General features: G+C 41.9%; 1 protein-coding gene across 2 annotated transcripts in view; it reads right to left on the minus strand.

Moving 5' to 3' along the window:
- LOC140241493 (fibroblast growth factor 8b-like) overlaps window positions 1-24,903 on the minus strand; it is a 69,942-nt gene that overhangs the window by 18,017 nt on the left and 27,022 nt on the right. For both annotated transcript variants that reach the window (XM_072321223.1, XM_072321222.1), the window contains exons 2-3: window positions 19,830-19,866; window positions 16,598-16,754 (exon numbers count right to left, since the gene is read on the minus strand). In XM_072321223.1, coding sequence (XP_072177324.1) covers window positions 16,598-16,754; window positions 19,830-19,866 — 194 coding nt within the window. The remainder of the gene's footprint in view (window positions 1-16,597; window positions 16,755-19,829; window positions 19,867-24,903) is intronic.

A 24,903-nucleotide genomic window follows, 5' to 3' on the forward strand; every position in this document is an offset into this window, starting at 1 on the left:
ACCAGATTACAAAAATACAGTCACGTACTATCTATGTTGCTGATCGCTCATTCCTAAAATTGAATTAGGGGTTTCCCTCACTTGGTTTCGCAAGTGAAGTGCGTGATCTTCACACGCACACCGATTCGTCATCTTACAGTAATGTAATATTAATATTTTCTTAATAGAAGCACACCTTGCAAAGTAGGTAAATGTAAGCCAATTACTTTGGGCATTAATCACCTTTTCTGCGATATAAATAAGCACCCAACCCCTCCCGCTTCTGATAAGAATAACTTCTTGTTTCACAGAGGAAGCGCAATGGAAGGAAAATGAAAAAAAATGTAGCGTAACAATCGCGTCGAGCGATTTCTGCCTTTCTAATAGCCAGAGCAATGTATGAGCCAAGATTCCACCCGCCCCTGGACGAAATCAAAATCCGTGGAGAGGGCGTGTACTTTTATGGCTCGTTGGAGCAAGTAACAATCTTGTGAAAATCTCGTCTCTACTCCAGATCTCACCCCCCCCATCCCTCTCTCTCCGCAGAACTCATCTCTTTCTTGTTTCTACATAGACTCATGCGCGCTTCCTCCAATAGCCGAGCCCCTTCCTGAGGTGGAGAAGCTGACACTGCGAAGATCTCTTCGAGACTGGCTTGTTCTGAAATAGCACCAGGAGAAAACCACACTTCCATCGAGGCCCCTGGATTCTGGCCCACGCTCCACTCTCCACAAAGCTCAGTAATACAGGTGTACATCAGGGGTCTATACAGGTTTCACTGCATGGATAGGCCGACAACTTAGATCGGGCAATACGAAGCTGATGAATATTGCACCCATTTAGAAGAATACGGAATAGCATGATGAAATGTGTTGTGTTATCTATACGCTCTTTGTAGAAAGCTGGAGCGTAAAATCTGTAAATCCGAAATGTGACAAATTATTACTGTTTTAGATGGCTGGAATCTATCAGTTTCAGAGCTTTTTACGCTCTGAAATTATACTAATAAGGGAACATGTGGTAAAGATGGAGCCTTGTGCAAGAACACGGTATAACCATAAAGTGACGTATCCTTCGCTTATGTTGTTCACACTTATGGCCTTTGTACATTACATAGTAGAATACATGTGCAATAACGGTTTCCATTCACTTCAGTCCTACACGGTAACATTCTTTAAACATGAGACGACTGTGGGACATATCGAACTCGTACTACGAACGGCTATAGATAATCAACGTACACGAAGCGTCACAAGCTGGTGTCTTACTCTACACATGGACTTCTCAGGAACTGCGAGGCGTTTTTGAGCTCTAGCCAACTTTAACCGCAACATTCCACTCACGAGCAAAAATACGATGGAGAAGCAAAAGAAAAAAAAAATGCCCGAATCCTCAATTACAGGTCCACTCGGTTGCTGCTGGAGTTCAACAATTTTGAGATCGTGAGAGGAAGAAGAAGTTCAAACACTCATCATCACTTCACCATCATCAGTATTCCACAGTCATTCCGCCATGAGCGCGTTACAAAAGAACGGACCCACTCTTCTACGCCAACGTACTTTGTCCCCTCTCCGTCAGCATATCGAAGACTCCTTCAACACGTCGAGTTCAAAGGTACAGGTTTAGGGGCCCTTCTTCGAAAATGTTTGTCACCTCTGTGTTTCTCTACCGAAATGCCCTACCCCTCCCCCTCTCCCCCAACCTCTTCCCCAAGTCTCTGGACTCTCTGGTATTGTCAAGATTCCCTGGTCTCTAAATGTTGTCATTCTTCCAATGAACGCATTAACTTCTCACACATTTGGTATTTATTTGTGTGTGTGTGTGTGTGTGTGTGTGTGTGTGTGTGTGTTGTAGCTCCTTATTTTCTTAAACGGTCAAAGGGCAATTAGACGGTTATACTGCGGTTTTCCATGTGTTGACGAAAAATACATTGGTGACATTATAACTTGGCTACAATCCCTACAGGCAAGGGATGATGGTAATGAATTGCGTAAGCAGGGAGGTGGAAGAGACTCCCCTGGTGTTAGGAAGATTACTGCAGTTGCACTGAGAATGAAAGCATAATGAATTGCTCAATAACATTCCAGCTTCATCTGTAATTGAAGCTTACAGAGATAATAACCAAAATGATGTACTCATATAATTCCTTGTAATGCAGAGATCACGTCGGCTGTGAATCCCGCCTGTATCAACATCATCAACTTTCACGTCAGTCCAAGGCCTTAAGCAGACATAACGTCAGATGGGTTTACAGCACGTGATTTTTTTTATACTGTCGTCACCTAGGCTGTAGTGGTAGAAGTACGTTGCTACTGATCCGTCTTCATCACCTTCTTCATCATCATCGTCGTCATTATCACGTGCCAACCAACTGCTGTATACCACAGACCATGTGACATCATTTGTAGCGAACAGTTCAACATCTTCGTATGATTTCAACGCCAATGTCTAGATATTACATCCATGACTCATAAAAAAAGAAAGGAACAGAATTGCGACGCCGCAATCAAATTATTGATGACCAAAATACCTATACCAGCAAACTCTCCAAGATTTTAAAGTAGCCGACAGCAGGATCTAATCGTGTGCATGACTCACTTTCCCAATGCATTTTTACACTCTCTTTACTTGCTACAAGTCTTTACTGAAACTTAGGAACCACGGGTTGAATCTACCATACCAAGTCCTTTCAACTACTTATGACCCAACCTAGTTACCCTCTACTTGTTGAAATCACCCTTCCCCTTTCCCATCTTTGCTTGTCGAGAATATTCTGAAGGATCGCGATTTGTTTGTCCACGAACCTCATTCCTGCCTCAGACGAACACAAGTTGCGAACTCTTCTAATGGGTCACCCTGGCGCTTACTTGATGGTTATTAACTTGTTGTTGCTAAGTGGATAAAGGTATCTCGTCTTTCTGGGACAAGTCTCGAGCCATTTTGATTACCCTCATTTGTTCACATTTTCAGATCTATAACGACATAATTTTACGAGTTCTCTTTCCTTGGACAGCAAATAGAAGTTTCCCATCAAAGCTTTGGAGAAAGTAGAGGAAAGTGTTGAGGTAATGTGTTGAAAACTTTGTACATCGGTAGCTCTAAAACGTTTTGGCCCAAAGAATTTGTTGTCACAGACTCTGGACATGAATGTCTTTTTGTCTTCTTAAGTACGGCTTCCTGTGCAAAGCCACAATACACGTTCGGCTTCCCTTGCTAAATGACTCGCGAAAACACTGTCTTCAGACCAACAAAAGGCGACAAATTTATCCAGATTTGCCCTACACCGCATCAACAAAGAGATACCATTACGTCATTTACAGCGGTGGCCGGCAGACTTCGGTGTGTGGTCCCATCGGTTCGACTGGGGGAAGACGAGTAAGCTGAGTGCCGCTCTCGAAGAAAATTACCCTCAAATGAAATTTAATTGCTGATCGCTTTATTACGTCTCATCATTCGCTTTGGCTACCTCTAGATGTGGCAGAACGACCAAGAGAACTGGCAATGCCAGTCGCCGGGTTTTCTCTCTGTTCAAATGTTCAAGAGGCCTAAACTGCCAGCAAAACCATCGCCCACTGGACAAGAGGGGCTTCGGAATTTCGAACAAACAAAGAGATTTGACTTCTTTCGCTTTACAAACTAATAGGGGTGAGTAATGAAGACAACCTAGGGATTGACGAGGTTGAGTAAGCCCCTTGTGCTGGTTCCTTTTGGAATCTGTGAACCCCTCGTGTGCTTGCACTGAAAGAGAATAAGTTACCACCTCAGGTCCAAATCTGCTCTCAAGTATCATCAAAGACGCCTGAATGCCACGATGAATAGGTGGGACTAAAGAGCGAGGATGACAGAAGAATGCACTCATTAATATTTACAAGGAAGGTACAGTGGGTATTGAGTAGGATTTCTCTTGCCCAGCCTCCAGAGTTACAAGTAACAACTTCATTATCTCCCTTCAGACTTCGCACAGCGCTTATTGCAACTGAACTTCGAGGAAGGCGATACTTACCAGACTGAACTCTTAATCTATCCGGTGAACTTAAAAGCTGGTCGGTCGATGATCTGCACAAATGAGTGCCTTCAAATTCACTAGTCCTGGGTGTATACTATTCTCAGCTACAGTGTGCCCGACCATCGAGCATAACATGCTTTCTATGCAAAATAGTTATCTATTTACGAAAAACCCTAATATGAGGGTTGCAAATGCGATTCAGAAATAAAAATGAAAATAAGACGATCCAGGCCAGTGGTTCTCTATTCGGCCAGGCACACACAAATTGAATCACCTCCGCTGAGGAAGACAGGGGGATGTCGAATATACTGATTGAACAGATATTCGTTCATCATGCACATGCTTTTTCCGTTTTGAATTATGTACACTGCGTACCTCTTCGGCAAAGTAGGGAGATTAACAATATCGTGGGTTGCAGTATACCCTCACTAACATGTCGTCGAGCACGTTATAAATAACATCTTTTCCTCTACTGTCTCTGTGTCTATTTACACTACTTATACCAGGGACTGCAGAAAGCGGAAATAAACAAACATCCAGGAACGGTTGGGAAACTGTTTGGTGGTACGTGTGCTACACCGTCATGTTTGGCGGTACAACCAGGTCCCATATCAAAGAGGCGATCGATGGATAGTCAATATTGAGAGAGTGTGTTAGAGAGAAGAGAGGCCTCTGTGTAGACGGGTGGAGAAGTTTGGTGAGAATATAGCGGGGTGATGGAGATCACATCCGGTCGAAATTCTTTCATTCTTTGGGTCTCGAATGGGAGCCGCCAGCCTGTACTCCCTTCTCAATAAACTTCGAAAGCTTTTCCGTACATTGACAGGTATCCTACCCCCACATCTTCGTCTTCCATGGTTATACTAGAAGTCCAGCACTCACATACAGCCTACATGAACAATGAGTAATCAAACTTACAAACAAACGCGCACGTATTGCGACAACAAAATTGATGACTATATTTCACTGGATACCTATACATACTTGAGAGGCAATTAGACCCATGTTCCAGCTCATTAACACACTAACATAATTTCAGCAGACAGTAATTGGAAAATAATCACAACGCCTTTACTTGTCTACATACATAGGATGGCATTACAGGTACAAGTATAATAGTCGTATCAACACGAGAATGTAAACATGCGAACAGTACGATGATCATTTTGGAAGAATACTCACACATACATGCACGTACTTGGACACAAAAATGCGCTGGAATTAAAGCGAACGCATCTGTGCTATAAGGGGAAAAAAATGACTCCACAAAATATCTAGGTACGTGTGTTCGCATATTGGCGTGTCATTTTGCCCAAGCTGTTTCACACATTCATAACGTTCAGACCTGGTTATTCAGATTAGACACATATCCTTTAACAAACAGAATAAACACGGCTTAAGTTTGTGCCCAGAAACTGGAATTGAGTCACTTGATACTATTCTGTTCGATTTTTCCATCATCATAATTATCATGGACAGTTTTATTGCCAAATGCCTTGAATATAACGAGCTGCTAATAACATAGCCGAGCTAGGCTGTACTTATTTGGATAGTGTTGTGGACATCAGTCAACTTCAAGCCAAGTTGCCAATGCAATCATTTGTTTTTAGATGGTATAGATTTTGAAACGCCAGTATCTCTTATTATTTGAGTAAGTGCCTGGGGAGCGCGTTCTGCAAGAAAACTTTTCAGAGACAGAAGATATTGCACCATTTGCAAAAATAATCATCAACATAGAAGGGATATTTACTTTGATACAGATTGGTAGTGATTGATGAGGTGTTCACATTACGTAGACTGTAGGAATTCCACCTGATGTCAAGGTATAAAACAAAAAATCCAGTCTGAACAATAAGCACGGGAAAATTCGAATCTTCCTATTTTAACTGGGGTCACCTCTGCCACAAGTCCCCACCCCCCCCCCCCCACACACACACACAAATAGATAAATAAATGAAATTTAAAAAAAAAAATCTTTTGCCACGCCGTCTCGCTTTGTCGTTTGGCACAACAATTTCTGCAAATGCGGTATGCACCCAATTTTCTGCAACAATGACAAGGCTTTGGCAAAACTATTCTAGAAATGTGTGGGATCGTTCGTTCGTGAATTCTCTTTATCCCGGACTCGTCTTCGTGAAGGAGGAAAATAATATGATCATTGAGTTGAGACAGAAGTGGCAGCTCCAGTCGTGATGACAACGTCTAACCAACATGCATAATATAGGCAAATATTCCATTTAAAGTGAACGCACGGTGTATCCACAGGTGGAATATAATGAAACAGGTGTAATGACATCGTCACTGGAACTCACTAGCGGATTAACGGATTTTAGGGATTACACCTTAGTGCCAAAATGTATCTTTCTCCTAAGATATTGTTATTGCAAATGTTCTTTACTATAATTAACCTTTAAACATCTGCTACACTACTTTTGGAAGTATGTTCTGAGAAAAGCATGATCTGGCACACAGGGCAAGACGAGTGTGTTTGTACGTACCTCGTCAGACATGTCAGACATAAACATGGCTGTTATCAAGTATCAAGTCATATCACATCGGTGCACGTTGTGGATACGCGAGCAAGAATCAGTGACAAAAATGACAAGTCATTATGCATGTTGCACATTTTGGAAGTCCTGCCGTAGACATACTATATGGCCGAAACGGTTCTTTAACCCTACAAATCGTGATAATAAAGACCGTGTCTACCCCTCTCATACTCTTCGTCTATTCATCGGCACATGTTATCTTTACAAAGTTGCGATTCACAGTAGCTTTTTGTCAACAATGCCGACTCGCTCTGTCGTACGATGGAGCGCGCCCCGGCAAACATGCAGCGAGACTATGGAAATTGTGCGCCTTTGTTGGTGATTTGCAACCGCCGTACTTTTTTATTGTCCCTCAGTCCTTTTATCCCACTGCCATTGCTTTAATATGATGCCTTTTCAGAGCAACCCAAATTCGACCCATGAGCCCCTTTCTATACCGCAATCCTCATCGTCCTCACTTGCTCACCAAGCCGTCGGCATGACCTATCCCAACGGCGTTTTTTTTTTTTTTTTTGTCTCTTTAATATGAGATTCTTTTATTCATCTCTTCCAACAGATGTTATAAGTTTGTTTTGATATAGATATATACTATAAATATCAGGCAATCATACATAATTATGTGTAGAAGCCAGAATACTGCTGAACCAAAGGTCACATCATGATAAACGAAAAAAAAAAAAAATCTGACCAGTGTAAACGCCCACATCCACAGTACACATTGTCTTCCACCAATGTACGTTTATTTCATAGTACTCCAATGTATGTTCTGCACACATTCCTTGGCAAACATGATTTCTCAGTCAAACAGACAATTGACCCGACGAGACAGTGCCTTTAGACGAATTCGATTAAGATACATTCATTTGTTGTTGTTGTTGTTGTCGTCGTCGTTGTTGTTGTTGTTGTATGAAAGCGATATACGGGGCAGTCTGAGTGATTCGAGCAGCACAGTTTACCTGCATGAAAGGCAATCACTTCTACTTGTAAAGTATTGGGTCCCCCTTTAGCGGGGATGCAGGTACGTTGGTAGGGTTTACTAGTCTTTTTACTTTTGATGCAGATTGTGTTTACATCACGACGAAATGCACATAACCTCACGCTAACCTCGGGCCCGAAATGAAAAATCATGTTAACTGCAAAGTCTCGGCCTACAGCTAGCTCTTAAATTGGTGAAAATAAATGGGAGTGATTGAAGAGACGTTGGAGAGTGGAGGGGCGCGCTTCAAGTCGCAACAACACGGCCAGGAAGCTGCGCGCAATCTCGGAGACGTCAGGTTGATATGTGTTTGAGAATGTTAAAGGTAGACGCCATGAACTTGCAAGGCATCATGGGAAAAGAAAAGGGGCTGGGTGTTAACATAAGCGCAAAACTTTGACGCGTGGCTGTAAGGACCACGGTATCAGGACTGCTGATATAGTATTGACATTCCATGGAAGCAGGCAGTGGCAGCGAAAGATTTAAGCGTTCTGTTGGTAGTGATCATAGTCAAAGCATTTGCAAATGGTATTCTAAACAATACTTTGAAGATGAAAATCATCACGTGGAAGATGTCATCTAGTGAAAGAGATTAGTAGCGTTCGTGAAAAGAGCACCGTCTTAAAAAGTTCCCTGTAACATGAAACACGAGGGGGAAATCCAATATGAATTTGCTATGGAAATAACAACCAATCAGCTATTATAACTGATGCAATAATCTTAAATCTATGCAGTTTTGATCCCACTTCACATGCATGGACATTGCGAGTTGCATGCTGCTGTGTAAAATGAGAGCCAGGGTTTGGGGTGTCTGTAGAGACTCTATTATTGTTAATCGAACAAATAAGGCAATATCTTTGGTTAAAAGAAATCTCTATCTGATTCGTACTTATTAGCATTACAAAGTATTGTTTGTTTGTTTGTTTGAAAAGCGTCATCATTCTGTAGTAATAAAGCCATGGACAACGAATAAAATCAAAAGGTTTTATAGGACGTGCGATGAGGCTGGAATGGGAAGAACGCATACTTTAACTTTAATAAACAAATGAAAGAGGACAGGAATGGGCCTTCTCCTTAAAAGAATAGAAAATAAACAACGGTAACAAATCTCTGAAAGCTTTTAATTGGTATTATCATGGACAAAACGCTTGGCGGAGGAGGACTGTTTGACAGGCGCGCATTCGCGAATCCATTAGCGACTGCAAAATGACCTCTAAACGGAGAGGTCGGCCCTTTAATGTCGCAAGATTAGAGGTACCCCATTTAGAGAAAAATACCTTGCTTTTCTGCGCAGCTATTACTACTTGTTTGTGACAGAAAAATACGAAATGAGTGATCGCTTTCTACTCGGCAGGTGCTGTTAAGTGGTAAAAATAGATGAATAGGAATTCGATATTTTTCTCGTGTCGAAGGTGATAAAGGGCATGTTTTTTTGGAAAAGCTAATTCACAAGCCGTGCTGAAGGAAAGAAAAGATCCCTCGCTGTGATATCTGTGTACTATAACGCACATCAGTAGCAATAGGGATGAACTAACATGGTAAACAGTGCATGGCCCTACAGCATATTTTGCCCCAATATAAGAACACCATATTTGTTTTGTGTGCTCATTGTTTGTTTATCCATGTGTTTCTTTGTTTATTCTCGTCTTCCGTGTTGACGTTCGGGTGAAAAGCAATAATAATTTTTTTTTCTTAAAACTATGATTGCCACGTGCTTACAGCCATGTAGTGGTTAATATTTTAAGTGATATCGTCCACGTTAAGTGGAAAAAATGAACAATTGCTAACATAATCAAACAAACATACATGACAGAGAGTCATATGCCTATTACTGTCGACATTGTTGAAGAGAGGATGAAGTCATTATACATGCATGTCAATGCACGTTGGTAAACGATCAATGTTATTGTGAATCATAATTTTCAAGAAAAACAATCAACAGTTTCTAGAATAGTATAGACACAATGAAATTCCCCCAAAACGGTATTGTATGATTATTTTGTTCAATACATCAATCATTTGGGCAAACATACCACTTTCATAATACATTAGACTCCTCTACATATTATTATGTAACAACGAGTATCCATGGCAACCCAAAAGCATAGTGGAGGCTTGTCCAACTATATATAGCAACGACTTCAGGAATTTACATTCTAATTGATTAACGCGAGAACAATTCAGTGACATGTGAGAGTTTTGGAACAGCTATAATGGCGAGGTTGCTATGGCGAAGCATGCAAACAGTTGAATACATAAAAAGACAATCGAGTATTTGCGCAGGTTGTCAAGGGTAGATTTTCCAAGCCTTGTGCAATACAGACAGCACATAGATACGACAAACCTCACTCAACCACTTTCGTCCTCGTAAAGATCCTTCATTTCTACACTACTGACCCTTAAGCAAAATGAAAACAACAACAAACAAATTTGAGAGTAGTGATAGAACGTGTGAATACGTATGGGGCTCCACGCAAAGCAATACGATGAAAATGAACACTGGTAATGTTGAAGGCTAATGTTCTTTTCTGTGATATTGAGGTAGCATAAAAAAAAAAGGCTATTCGCACGCTTTGTAGAGAAAGTGTTCCGCTAGTGAAGGCTGCACGAAAGAGAGCGACCATGATCTCTACGCAGACTGACCATGCACAGCCTAACTATGCATCGACTGCAGTACCGGGGAAGTGCAATTACAAATCCTGACGACCTTCCGACAAATTTTCAACATCAATTAACCAATTTATGCATACTGCAGCCAAGGTAGAACACTTGAGAGTTAATCCAGGTTATGCGAAAGTAAGCTCCTTGGACCGGAAGGCTGCCGGGGGAGGGGTAGGGAGTCGCGCAAACAACGGCTACAACGTAATTATACAACACGGCAGTCCCCGACCTTGTGACTTGACTGCGAGTCACACCCATCGGCGTAGACAACTATTAGGCGCCCCTTGAGAGTAGGCTAGCGGGACGAGCGAAATTAGGTCGCATCTATCCGCGTCGAACATCCCGAGAAGAAAAATCAAATCCACCCACTTGATGCGTTTAAAAGATAACAATAAAAAAGATGCATCCTTGGAGGAGAGTCTAGACTGATACGCATTTAGGAGAAACCCAGCTCAGATTCAAGTTTCTTGGCAAATGCCCGCTTCTTCCGTTCCTGGCTGGTGACAGTTAATGCAGCGAGTTTTTGCCCCCTTCTCCTTCCTAGCTGCGAAGCGTTAGCAGGGTGGCTATGTCATGAAGATACCACGTTAGTTTACACACGCCTGTTAAAGCGACATGTTACCCCCTTCTCAAACAAGAATTGGATAAGGAGCAGCATAATCGGACATTATTTACAAAGTTTCATTGGTATTCACAATTTCAGTGATATTACATGGTAGCAATCATAAATGTGCAAATTAGAAGCTTCACAAACTATCCCCTTTCCCCTCGAACAAATTGTAATCTTATTTCCAATTCGATACAAGGGAGGTTGGATCCATCACACCAACTTTTATAGAGGAGATGTTTATATGACATATAGCATTGACGACTTTCAACTCGAAGTTGATTTATTCACCAAGTTATTGCCCAAAATTAAATTTCAATTTTTAAATGTGTCTGTGCGTATGTGTATATTATACACTCTTAAAAATGGAAGAGCTGTGAGGCGATGACATCAACTTCTAATTTGCATAGTATTATACTTGTTACAACTAATGTTACCAAACTTACATAGTCTTTTATAATTTAGGTCCGACTTACGTAGAGCTGCCCATGCAAATGGATTGATTTTATTCGATTCATTTAAGTCAGCACCTAAGAAGAAATTATACCTTGTGGGAATGTAATTCCTGTATACATAGTGATAAAATAACGCTATGACAATTAGAATGATAATGATAATAACAATAATTATATCAAAAGATTCTGGCTTATATATATATACATGTATCATATAAATAATATTTATAATTTCACTTTGATTTTAAGCGTGTGAATAATCATCTTCTTATATTTTGATGTTCTATAGCTAGGATCACAATACGAATCATACACGGGCTAAGATTCATTTGTAGGGATGCCCAAATAAGATTTTTAATGGCATAATAGCGGAATTCAAGTTCTGTTCGGTCGCGAGAGGCGAATAGCCTATTCACTGCGTCCCATCAATGGGGTTTTATCATTGCGAATTCGACACTCGACCAAAGGACTGAATACAGTAACAAACAGTCACAATAACTTCGACGCCATACCAGAAAAATATGTTGCCAAAACACACAGCGGGAAGAGAAAAAAAAGTTCTTCACGGGCTCCAACAGCAGGGGGTATAGTCGTGGTGTAACATCGATTGAATTTCTGTAAATATAGCGAGATGTTTTATAAACTTTTGGAAACCTACAGTGTTTTTGCAAGTACACATTTACTGCTTGTCGGCTGGGTATAATACAACTGCACCTCACGTAGTTTCGCGGCGGCATGCACGATGTCCAGTGGTGAAAGCTGACGCATATTTTGCGAGTAAAAAAGAGAACAATTTAGGTTTGTGTGTTGTAGAATATTGGGAGAACTTCTTTAACTTTACCTATCATTATCTTTTAGGGTCCTGGATGAAAAAAAAAAAAAAAAAAAAAAAACCCACACCTAATATTCGTGTTTTTCGGCGAGATGTTATACCGTTAAAAGAGATCAACTTAGGAAATTTATACGGGCAGTTCAGAAACTGCAAACAAATCAGATGAAATAAGGTGACTACAATTCATCGTCTTAGAGTTAATAAAGTTTGATGGTCCTCTGTCGAGAGAATAACATTCCTCGTAAACGGTATGAACAAAGAAACATGAGGGGAAGCTATCGACGTTGGGAGGAAAAATATTGAAAGGTCGAAGAGATATCAACATTGGGAGGAAAACATATTGAAAGGTCGACGTTCATCACATAACAGATAGGAGTATATAATAGTGGGAAGGGATTTTTAGCGCGTGTGGGCTCCCAGCTACGAACAAACCTGCCAACATTTCAAGCCGCCAATCATTGAAACTTCACATGCACTTCCACATTGCGTCGTAAACTCACTTCAACTGCGCCAGTGGGCTCAAAAACACGGAAGGGCACTAATTAAGTCTTCATTAGCCGGGCATTCCCAAGACGCAACCGTACACACGCGATTCCTGGGCCAGATCCGAAGGTGGCTCGATCTGGGCGAGCAAAGAGGAGGGGGCATTTACCCGGGACAGACAGAGATTGAAGGAGATTGCTTCGAACTGAGAAGGGTGGAGTTATGGGAAGGGGGCATAGCCTGCTTTCCACAATGTTGGCTGCTATTCCATCTCATGACGGATATTCATCTAGCGTTTTGAACTAATAAACAAACAATCATTCAAAAAACACAAACAAACATATCAATCAACCAAGCAAAAAAAAAAAAAAAAATGTATTCGCACAACAGAGCCGTCCCGAGATGCCTGATAAAATTTACCCTTCTCATACGTACCCCAACGGAGCTAACGAGTTTTGCAAGCCTAAACGAGATGTATATAGATGTCAACGCCTGGAGGCTAGACTAACAACGTGAATGACAGTGATGGTGGCTAAGGCCTAGATTAAAGGTACACTCTGACAGATATTTTCACTTTATTCGCCTGTTTGCACATTTCCATTTCTCAATGTGCAGCAACTGCCAACAAATAGAAATCGTTAATAGAGAATTGTAACTACAAGAGGAGCCAAGGTGATGGTAAAAACACACGACTTCAGGAACACGTTAATTTCATTTTTTTAGTATCAAGGTTGTGAGATTGAGATAAAAGGAATAAGATGGGGGTGTATGGAGGAGATGATCAGAGAGCACGCTGTGGATAATGTCGTCAATGATACACATTGATTTTAGGTTGGAGGTCAATGCCCTGCCATGCCAAAGATGCAGATACAATCAAGCACGTCACAAACGAGATGCAACCGAATATTTGACGCTGCCGCTTCAGCGCCACCACTTTCCCCTTTCGCGGTTTTCTTGGGTTTTATTTCGTCATACCAAGTGCTCAAAATTTTCATTCATTTCCTGCTGCCGAGAGAGAGAGAGCATCGAAATTCGTTCACTACCACGTGTGTCCCCCTCCCCATTCCCTCGCACCCAACCTTTCCTCCAGATTCAGTGCACCATTGGTTGGTTAATTGCTGAAACCTCCGAGCCACTGAGGCAAAACACGACGCTTCAATTACAGGATTAGTCTAGGCTGAAACAAGTCAAGATTCTCCACATTTTGAAGCGATACATGTCAAATTTATGAAGCAAATTCTGCGAATTCCTGGTTCCGATCCAGAAATATATCACGTAAACCATTCACAGACGTATTCTGCAGGTGGTGCTGCCGAATTCTCAGAGATCTTAACCCTCGTTGCGGAACGTTGTTGGAGTCCTCATCGAAATTAGTTCAACGTGTCGGCAAAAAGTGACTCAGCGAGTAGACATCAGAGCACTTAGATAATAAACACATAATAATACTTGAACTTTCGGCAGATTCATCTCTCGGCGACTGGAGAGAAATTAAAATCATATGAAGTGAACTTGTAGGAAACTTTCATTCCAAGTCGTTAAACCCAGGAGGCAGATCTACCTCCTCCAAATACGCTGTCTTGGTAATTATAGGGGCGTTTAGATAGTCCTCACTACTACACAATCTTATTTCTACATCGAATATATTCTGGGCGTGAGGCTGACAATTTTGAGGGGTATATTTTTGGATACATTTAGAGAAGAAATCACCACCATACATCACTTGTGCTTTGCAACACCCCGTGTCATTCAAATTATTCAAATCAAATGATTAAACCCTCCAAAGTCACAATTAAGAATGCCTCGTTCAAAACCGATTAAAATTTAAGACGGCGATCTAGAGAGAGTTTACGCTTGCTGTTGGAATAAAACAGGTCTTACCGTTGGCACAACGTAAATTCGATACTTTCACACTTCTTATAATAGGTGAAAAAGGCAATTACCTTCAGGAGAATAAAGAAAAAGCAATCAAAGTGTGCAAAGAAAAAAACCCAGGGATCTCTAGCCGCTTTGACGGAACTTGTTGACAGACAAATGGCGACACGTTGCCTCGCGCATCCACCGACTGTTCAGGTATTCGCCTCATCCACCCCCATCGCTCTCCAAGCCTTCGTTGAGGGGGGCACACTAATACCCAGTTCAATTCACAACATTTCATAAGTCAGTCACGTAAGGCAACCCCTAGCTTGCTCGTCACCCCTCGTGCCACCGTCAACCGTGAGAAAAACAACAACAACATCATCATCGAATAACAAAGAATATCCACAGAAGAAGAGACATTATTGCAAGTGTGTGTGGAAAGGTGAGTGACAAAATTTCACCTCCGGCGATTTGCGACATATTCCTCCTTCCCCCAGTCAGACTATCCTGACTCACGATTAAAGTTAACTTCTCACAAAAAGAAATCGACATTGTATTCACCTTGAATACATACTTCTCATAAAGACGCATTATTGATTGTAGCGACAAACGACGTTCAGCGTGAGATGCAGCAAATTTGACAAAATAGGTTCGTAAATCTTCCAAAGAAGCCAAATTGAGCAAAAAATAAAAATCTACCCAACTCCTACTTCCTACATAATCCCTCATCAAACCTCACTGAAAAGAAAAATGTTCCCATTAGCTGAATTCATAGAAGTCATCTTTAGATCTGGTTTTTAGAGTTGCTCTGTACACAAGTCATAGGGGAGATTATTCTTTTCAACAACTTTGTCTTCAGACAGCGACAAATCACAGCTTGGCGTTAAAAGTTGAGTATTGACGTGTTTCAAATGCGACTTTTACTATGACAGCATAGTGAAGTTATCAATCAATTGGTCTATGCTTTTGAGATTTCATATTGGCAAGTCAATTCCTTCTTCTTTTGTTGTATGGTTGTTCGAATTTTTCCTCAGCGGAAATAAAGGTTTCAACTCCAATGACAAGCTGTCTCTCGGGAAGATATGACTTCCTTCGTCATGATCTGTATTGTATTTTGTCAAATAAATATGATAAATTATTTTTTTAATCTATATATACATATATACCTAGGCATATTCACCTAATAGGCATCTTGGTACCTCTCAATGAACGTGCACATTGTAGCAACCGAGATACAAATTACTGTGCAACATTTCCCTTGAGCTGACGAGTGAATTACAATGTCCGTTATATTCAGTACTGATTACTTGAACAGCGCCCCTTGTGGGTGCATTTCCTTAAGTGGAAAGTAATGTGAAATGGCTGTAAGATTTAACACTGTATGGAAGGTGACCCAATTATCTCCTTAATATTTTCAGGATTGAGGTAAACCGAGCTTTTGAACCTTTACACATAGTTAAGAAAATATTGAATTTTTCTTTATGAAAAAGAAAATGAGAAACTATCTTATGGTACGATTGTTTATATTGCAGGTCACTTGTGTTAGATTTTAACTTAAATGTTAATAACTGCCCCTCTAAAACTGAAGGGAGAAATGTTAGAAGGCTTCAGGTGGGATGGATTTTGTAAAAGTCACTTTCCTAAACCACAGCAAACTATTGGTTGTCAAACTGGTATTCTTTATCTTTAATGATTTTCTGTACTCGTATAAATTAGTACTACAAAGGCAACAGTGTCTGTAGCAAGACCAACCTCTTTACAGGTGTGAAGCCCTATAATATCACCATCACGTTTGAAAAAGCGTCTGTTTGAAGAGGAGGTGAAATGCTGTCCCAAGAGTTTGAATCACAGACCGGACGTCACTGCCCCTTCTCCTCGCAAAAAAAAAGAAAAAAAAAGGAAAAGACTTCTCGTAAAGCCAGGCGAAAATACATGCGACGAGCCCATGGCCTGAAGTCGTTAAACATGCTGTCCTGATTTCATGGCTAAGTGCAATGTAATGTGGTCAAAACCCATGAAGGGTTAAAAAAAAACACAACTCTCAGCTACCTTTATATAAGGTGCCCAGATCATTTGTCGCTCGAGAGTGCATACTATTCATTAGACCACTAATGAGAACCAATGGTAGTCTGCGGGGACGATAAATTGAAGCTAGACGCAAGAAAAATTTACAAGTGAAGACTGCGACTCACCATATGGGTCTTCGGGACCGGCTTTTGCTTCTATATTCCGACCTGGTATTCTGACATAAGATCCACTGTTTCTGCTGAATAATAGACGGATCCTGTTGGTCCCGGAGTATTCCGTGTCCGAAATTGACGAAGGGGGCATGGCTGCTTGCATAGATTTCTGCAGAAAAAGAAAGAAGAGTGTGAGGGTTACCGTGGTTACTCGATTGCTACTGAGGCAGAGAGCGATAGATAATTACAATTAAGAGAGGTGGGCGTGATTTGTTTGACAATAACTGATGGAAAACAGATACTCATCGTATATTTGAAAAAGGATTTCAGACTCATCTGCAATGCGATATACATTTTACAGCTGACATTCAAATTTTGGAACGACAGTCCCATGCACTTTGCAATAATGTTAAAATGATACAGAAATTATGTACCAAAAGCAATGCGATACAGAATAACATGCCATGGGAAGTTGTGCAAGTGTGTATAGTCATTGCATTAATTTGATAATCGATATGTCCCTTGACAGTGATTAATCCAGTTAACTTTTAAATCACTACAAACGTGTTTGGATGAAGCACATGATGTAATATCGGCTGAATAAACAGACAATAATTGTTCGTGAGAGCAATACCCGGCGAGAACCCCGCCTCCCATCAATAATGCTTTCAATTGACGTAATTTGCACTCCGTCAACTGATGCTGTTGCCTTGGCAACGCCAAATGAACACCGGAGGACGGCTGTCGTAAAATGGATCGGAAACACGACGGGTTCTTGTACAAGGTTACTTTTGGCACAGAGGTATTTGTCTGTGCGCGTGTGGGTCCATTCTCCCTTCCCCCTGAAAATCCGTCTTTTCACATCTTGCTAACCGCTCTTTTTGTGTGCTTTACGTTATATAATGGAAGAACTTTCTTTCCCGGGGGTATTTCGTTTATACAAGAGATCTCGCTGCCGAAAGCAAATCAAAATAGGTTGCCGAGCTCTTGACTGGACTAATCAACATCCCAACTACATGGGTAAACATCTTCTCCCATGAGGCTGGCGCAAATACACCGACAACCCACTGAATAGTTCACATCGGAAATTAAGTCGACAGACACTCATTCATATGAAGCGAGGCGCGGGGGGAAGTTTAACGGGAGCTAAAGGGAGATAGTCCCCATAACAGACATGGACAGACAAGTACACGTTTCTGACACCGATTACATACAGACAGATAGACAGACAGAGAAAGAGACAGGGAGAGAGACTGAAGGAGAGAGAGGGGAAAAAATGAGCGAGAGTGCAAGCGAAAGGCGAAACAACGCAATGGGAAAACGGATAAGGCAGCGGTTGAGAAGGAACATCTACCAAACTGACATTGAGCAACATCATCACTAATAAAGAAAAGAGCACTCTCTTGCAATTTGTATATATTTCATATGAGTCCTCCCGGGAAACTTAAAGGACAAGTTCACCTTCATTAACATAAGGATTGAGAGAATGTGGCAATATTAGTAGAACACATCATTGAAAGTTTGAGGAAAATCGGACAATCCGTTCAAAAGTTATGAATTTTTGAAGTTTTTGTGCAGTCACCGCTGGATGAGAAGACTACTGCAGTGTATGATGTCACATGCGTACAACAATATAAGGAAAATATAAAGAGAATTTCACAAAATTTCATCTTTTGAAAAAAGTACACATTCCCTTGACTCGTTACTGACATATGTTTTGGGTAATATTATTCCCATTGTCTTTATAAAGAGTCAAGTGCTCTTTTATTATGCGAAAAAAGTGAAAATATGTTGAATTTTCTTTACATTTTCTTTATACTGTTGTACTCATATGACATCACGAGCCTTAGTAGTCTCCTCATCCAGCGATTCCAACACAAAAATTTTAACAATTCATAACTTTTGCATCGATTGTCCAATTATCCTCAAACTTTCACTGATGTGTTCTACTAATATTGCTGCATTCTCTCAATCCTTATGTTTATGAAGGTGAACTTGTCCTTTAATTACAGCCTGAAGTCTGAAATCAGAAATAAGTGAGAAAGCTAATGATCCTTTTAACATCAAAATCACTGTTTGTTAACGTGTTGCTCGTTCGGCATAGCAATGGCTACTGCAAAACAAGCATGCGAGGAAAAGGAACAAATGAGGATTTTTTTTCTCTCCTTTTCTAAAGAGACAAGACTCACTCCTAACGCATGAATAATGGTGTCTCAATGGAAGCGCTAGTCTGGATGGTTATTCATCGTTGGTTGAGGTGAAACGCATCAAGAGCCAGTTAAGCGGCTTCTACCAATTACGAGACTGTCCCATAGAAAGGCAAAGCACAAAGTATTATACCTCGAATATCTCGCCTGAGCAAATTACCTCGCTATACTATTGCCATTCTTGGCTTGGGTAGTTACAAACAGCCCTGTGAAAGTGAAGGACATGTCGGATGATTGTGGGGGGGGGGGGGGGGAGGGGACAAAGCAGGGAGGTATCACACACCTCCTTGGCCGAACATACGGTTTCGCTTCCATTCGAACGCTGTGCGGAGACAGCAATGCACCATGGGATTGGAGCATCAGTGGTGGGAGTGGGATGGTGTGACTCGTGTGCCAGCCACGTTTCGACCTACCGGTTACCACGCGAGTGCCGAAGCTTATCTCGTGAGTCGGTTCCCACTAGGGGAATCACCGCTCTCAGGTCTGTAATCGTTCCCAAATCCCCCCGCCCCTCTCCGAGATTTGATAGGCTGTCATCTATCTCTGCTCTCCCCGGGTGTCACGGTCCGTGAGGGACCAGTTGGGACCACTGCTCCACTGCGGCGGGGTTTAGCAACCCGAGAGGGATGCCCCACTTTGGATGAGGCAGAGAGGCGAAGGACAGAGACAGAAAAGAGGGAGAGGAAGAGGAAAGAAAGAGAGTTGGGGAGAGATAGGGAGAGAGTAGGGAAGAAGAGTATCGCAAACATCATAGGCATTCATCGGCTTGGCATCTCGAGAGAATATCTAACAACACTGCGAATCACATCACAGCTGATGTTAGAGCAACAGCCAGCTTAATGTAGCCGCCTATACCCTCCGGCATAATAACTTCCAACGGATCCCATATCATGCTACGGGTGTCAGCCCCTTTAGGAAAACATCACTAAGAGATACAAGAGAAGTAATGGAGGCATACGCTCTATGGATAATTGCAACATCCTTACGTGGTAGTATACGCCAACACGAATTCCAGCTCTTAATAATTTTCCACTCACCTGAATGCTGAAACACCAGAGCAGGAACTGTAACAATCTGAGGAGATGAGAAAAGAAAATGACGATTATTATTGAAAAGAAATGAGGGTGGTGATCATAATTATCTGCAATGTCTTTGAAGAATGTATTTCAGAGGGAGGGGGGGGGGGTAGGAGGGGGAGTCTACATGATAGGAAAATGACTACCCTCCCCCTTTCCTCCCCCCCCCCCCTTTCCCTTCCCACCAGCCACGTGCGGAACTCGCTTTGATTGAGCCGATGTCATCACATGGCAGCGAGAATAGCATTCTCTAGCGATGAAAGGAGAACGGTGGGTTGGTAGAGAGGGGGAGAGAGGGGAGAGAAGTGAGTTGAGAAGCCTGTAGTTCGAAGACAGGAGGGGCGATACGATTATCGGGGTGGATCAGGATGTAAGAAAAAACATACGAACGGGTTGCTTACATGGTTGTAGTGATTTGTCGTACTTGCATCGCTGCACAGTGAAGCGCAGGCAACGCTGCGTTCAAGTGATTGAGGTTATTCCGAGTTATGGCGCGAAATGTTCTCGGCAGCCGCGGTAGAGGGGCATCAGAGGGCTTCTGGTGGCAAGCAAAGGCGACCGATCTGTGCACAGTCCGCGAACCCGACTGAGCAGGCATGGACAAAGAGCATGGATAATAGCCCAAATATTTGCATACGCGCGGCTTTTGAATGTCATATCATACAAGTTCTCAAGTGTCCGCCAGCCGATAAATCATAATTGTAATTCGTTCTCACGTGGGAACTTCCCTCCCCCCAAAGCCGCTGACGAGGGGGACACCGTCCGGTGAAAATCGCGGGCGGTTGCAAATCCGGAAAGCGCGTCGCGACGTCCGGTCGGCTGGCAGAAAGACGTCCACCAGAAGTATCGATATCTGATCAGAAATCACGACACAAATCTTCCCAGCGGGTCATGGCGGTGGACTTTTTTTCCAACTATCACATCCATGGCTTCAAGTGCGAAAAAAAAAGGTAAATCGCAGAAGACGGCGGCGTGGGCGACTGTTTTTTTGTAACAGTGATTATTCCCTCATGCTCAGGAAGATATGAACACGATCATGATTACGTGAATGCTTCGTGGACGGTGATCAGACAACTCGTATCCGCGAGTGGCGCTCCTCCTTTATAGGAGTCAGGAGTGGAGAGCGATGAGTAAGCCGTGCTGGCAGCATTCACTACCGAGCATGTGGTGCAGCTCTAAACATGTGTCCGCGGCTCTCTCTCTCTCCTCCCAGCCCGGATAGGCGAGGAAGTGCTTGGACAACCATAGACATCATTATAAATGAGACAGCAGCGTTCCGGCGAGGTTTTCACCCATCGCGAGCCGAGGAGGACCGCCCCTATGGGGGTGGGTACCAGAAAGCTACTCAACCGTACCCAGCCAGCCCGGCAACATCAAGCTTATTCATGCATGAGTGTAACACTGGCGGAATGAAATTAGCTCATCACTCATTCACAACCCGTCAAGTCAAGAGCTACTCGCCGGATCCCCCGCCAATTAGGGGCGTTTGTGATGCACTCATTTTCATCCCAAACCACTTGCCTCTCGAATTCATCGCGCAACGGGGGAGGGCAGTAAGAAAACTTCACCTCAATCTCCGCATATTCCTTCATCTCTTCTCTCTCCGTCCACCCCCCCCCCCCCCCCCTCTCTCTCTCTCTCTCTCTTCTCTTCGTACTTCTACACGGTTTTTGATCGCCAGTTTGCTTCCACGATCTCTCTGGCGGAAAATCGTTTACAAGTGTTTGCTCACAATAGCATTATGCAGCCAGAGGAGGCGCTAAATATTGTCATTGTAGCTCCATGAATCGGATCAGGAGGGTTCGTCGGAGGGGGGGGGGGGGGACACGGAAGGGTAATCAAGGGTTTCATGCTGCAACAGTATAACAGTCGCATGACGTCAGATATTCTTCCACATGTTTTTTTTTTTTCGCACACCTTACATCTTTTGCCTCCCCAATGATAATTCTCATAAATTTAACACATGACACATACGTGTTGCGATAAGTAATGGGTTAACTCTCATTGTAACGGACGCACAGACTTGGGGATAAACATGTTTAAGCACACACTCGGACACACACTACATGCGCACAAATCGATCACCACCGCAGGAGGGAGGTCATTTTACAACCTCTCCCGAAATCCGCTCATCAACCATTAGCGACTGTCGCACAATTGAAAACTTGATTAGGACGTATAACACCGCCAATATAACCAAAGTGGATGTTTCGAGATACGACAGACCTCTCTGTCAAGTGTGGAAATCGATGACAATCTTCATTAAGTTGGACAAAATCCATCCACAGTGACATTGGTTAAGATTAACAGACACAATGTCATGCCGGGTATATGACTCTCTCAGTTAAGTACCAATATACACACACCTGCCGTGAACTCGAGTGTCGCTGAATTCCGCTAATTGGGATGTGCAGTTCGGTTATGAGTGCATTAACAGCGTTCCAAAATCCCTCTTTAGTTCCCCTCTTCTTGTATTTTTTACCTCTCTACCCTTGTGTCAGCGCTAAAAGGTTCCATCCAAGACCGGGTTGGATCTTCTCGGATACGTGTTTCATCGACCCATCGGAAATCGCTCGCAAACTTGTATAGACAGTTCGGGCCTGGACTTTGCCATGACTCTTTTTTTTTTTCTGCCATCCACATGGCTCTACTTCCTCCCTGCCAACCCGCTAAGCTAACACAGGGCCGGATAAAGAATATTTTAAGGGAAGGGGGATGCCAACGAACAGGCAGGGTATGCGGTTCTGTTGTAAGGCAGCAGGAAAAAAAAATCACCCCTCTTGTTGTTTAGAGGGTTTTTTTTTTCACACTCCCCCTAAGGAGTTTTATCTTTAACTGCTCTTTGCGTCTCCACAGGAAAAGCTAGAAAATGTCATGCCCATGGTGAAAGGAACCGAGTTGTAGGGAGCCGTCCAACGTGCAACATCATGGATACCTGCTGTTAACCTGCTAGTCCTCTTGCCCATATCATACAGGACACGATATAAGCACTGTGGGAAAGCGTCCAACCTAGACATTATATAGAACATCAGGAGTGAATATATGAGTTATGAATATTCATTTAAAATCATCTAAAACCTATTAACTTTGCTTAGTGATTAGTCTTGTAATCACTGTGGCGTCTTCGGTATTAAGAGAGCATTAAACAATTATAAGTTAAAGACAAATTCCCGAGTCATGCAGACAATTTTCATGTCAATTATCATCCGTAACAATATAATCTTAAATATTGAAGCTGTTGATGCATTCTGAATTGGAAGGTGCATTTTTTAATAACACATAATAACGGTGGTGATAATTTTATTCCTTAATTGCTTATCATTGGCGAAAACGGTAATGGTAACTTTTCCACGCCATCACTTCACTGTATGAGCTTTAGGCAGAGGCGCAGACTAACAGCCTTCACTAGTAATGGATATAAGGAATTCGACGTTAAAAAATAAAAAGAGACAAGCAAATGAAACAAAAAACGCTGACCCCTCTATCGCAGGTATCACAGTCTACGATTGATAGGCGAGTATGTACAGGTGTAAGACACACTATGATTCAGACACACAATCATGTAAGGTTCAGACAAGAGTTACCAAACAGTGAGACCGTTATACACGCGAATTTTCCTTCATCTTTTGTGTGCTGCTGCACTGGAGTATAAAAAGCTCCTTTTTCTCTTTGGTATGTTGGATTGCGTGATATATCTTTATTATCTCTCTCTCTTTCTCTCTCTCCGTCAACGCAATTTACATCTGAGCAACTTTTGCCGATACTGTCGTGTTCTTTAACAATACTAATATCATTACAGAGTTTCTGAATAAAAGTTTTGAGACACATCTGGTTTTTTTTTTTTTTTTTTTTTTTTTTTTTTGCGGTCCCAATTCACGTTCAATTGACAGCATTGATATGATGGGAAAATAATATCAAGTGGAGGTTTTCCTTTTCTCTGTGGCGGTATTGAGAAATCGATCGGGTTGCAGATAAAAGCAGCGATAGCTCGAAAAAAAGAAGAAAAGTTACTCAAGGAAATGTTTCGAGTTTAAAGAGAATGGCATCCAAAAAGTCCAATGAATGGTTCAAACACTCAATGTAACGAATCTTTCTCGAATGTGAACAATGCTCCCTATTTAGTTTTTTATTAAGGGTGTGTCATGTTGTGTGTATTCATCGTAAGGAAGAGTCCACAAAACAATCGCCTAACGAGCAAAGGTATATTTATATTTCATGTAAATAGTGTGCTATCAATATGTCTAGGGTCAAAAGCACGATTGTTGGTTGTTCAAATTTTGTTAAGGGATTGCCTTTACATTTGTCCAAGAGTTGATCACATTTATTCGCTGATGACTTTGCCAGAGATAAAACACGTTGTTTGTAAACGTCAGAAACACACCCACTAACACAACTCATTAGCCAAAACGTGACACGATGTTGGAAATGTAGTGAATGAGCTTCATTTCGTTAAAGTATCCCCACTAAAAATTGAAGTGTATGTCAATAAATTTGCTTCTCGTTGAGATAAAGATGAAATCGCAAGCTGCGATAAGGTGAGAGTAGGTGGTGTATTCTGTGTAGTGCTCTGCAGAGTGGACCCTTAAAGGAGACCTCCACATGATTTTCATACTTTTACATTTGAACAACTATGAATTAGTTATACCGAGTAGGCTTACATAGTTTCAGAATTCATAGTGACTTGGTTGAGGAATAAGAATGTTTTCAAATTTACAACAAATTGCAATGAACAAGGATGATGACATGGCAGCCTCACCATAAGAATGCATGAGTTGGAGCTCAAGGAAGCAGCACAAAAGAAGATGACATGCATACATTCTACACAGGTGAACTTGCTAAGCAAGTGGTATTGGTAATGAAATTACACTGCTACATTTCTGAAATACGTGAGACTCCTATGTCATTAACACTGTTCAGTGTAATTTGCTTAAGATTTTTCAGAGTATTGTTTCTCTGCTCAAGGACCACAACAAATTCCACAAATGTATAAATGGAGCTGTCGATTTTTTAACTACATGATGTGAAATAATGAAAA

Source organism: Diadema setosum, chromosome 18, assembly GCF_964275005.1.
Source record: "Diadema setosum chromosome 18, eeDiaSeto1, whole genome shotgun sequence".
Classification (NCBI taxonomy): Eukaryota; Metazoa; Echinodermata; class Echinoidea; order Diadematoida; family Diadematidae; genus Diadema; species Diadema setosum.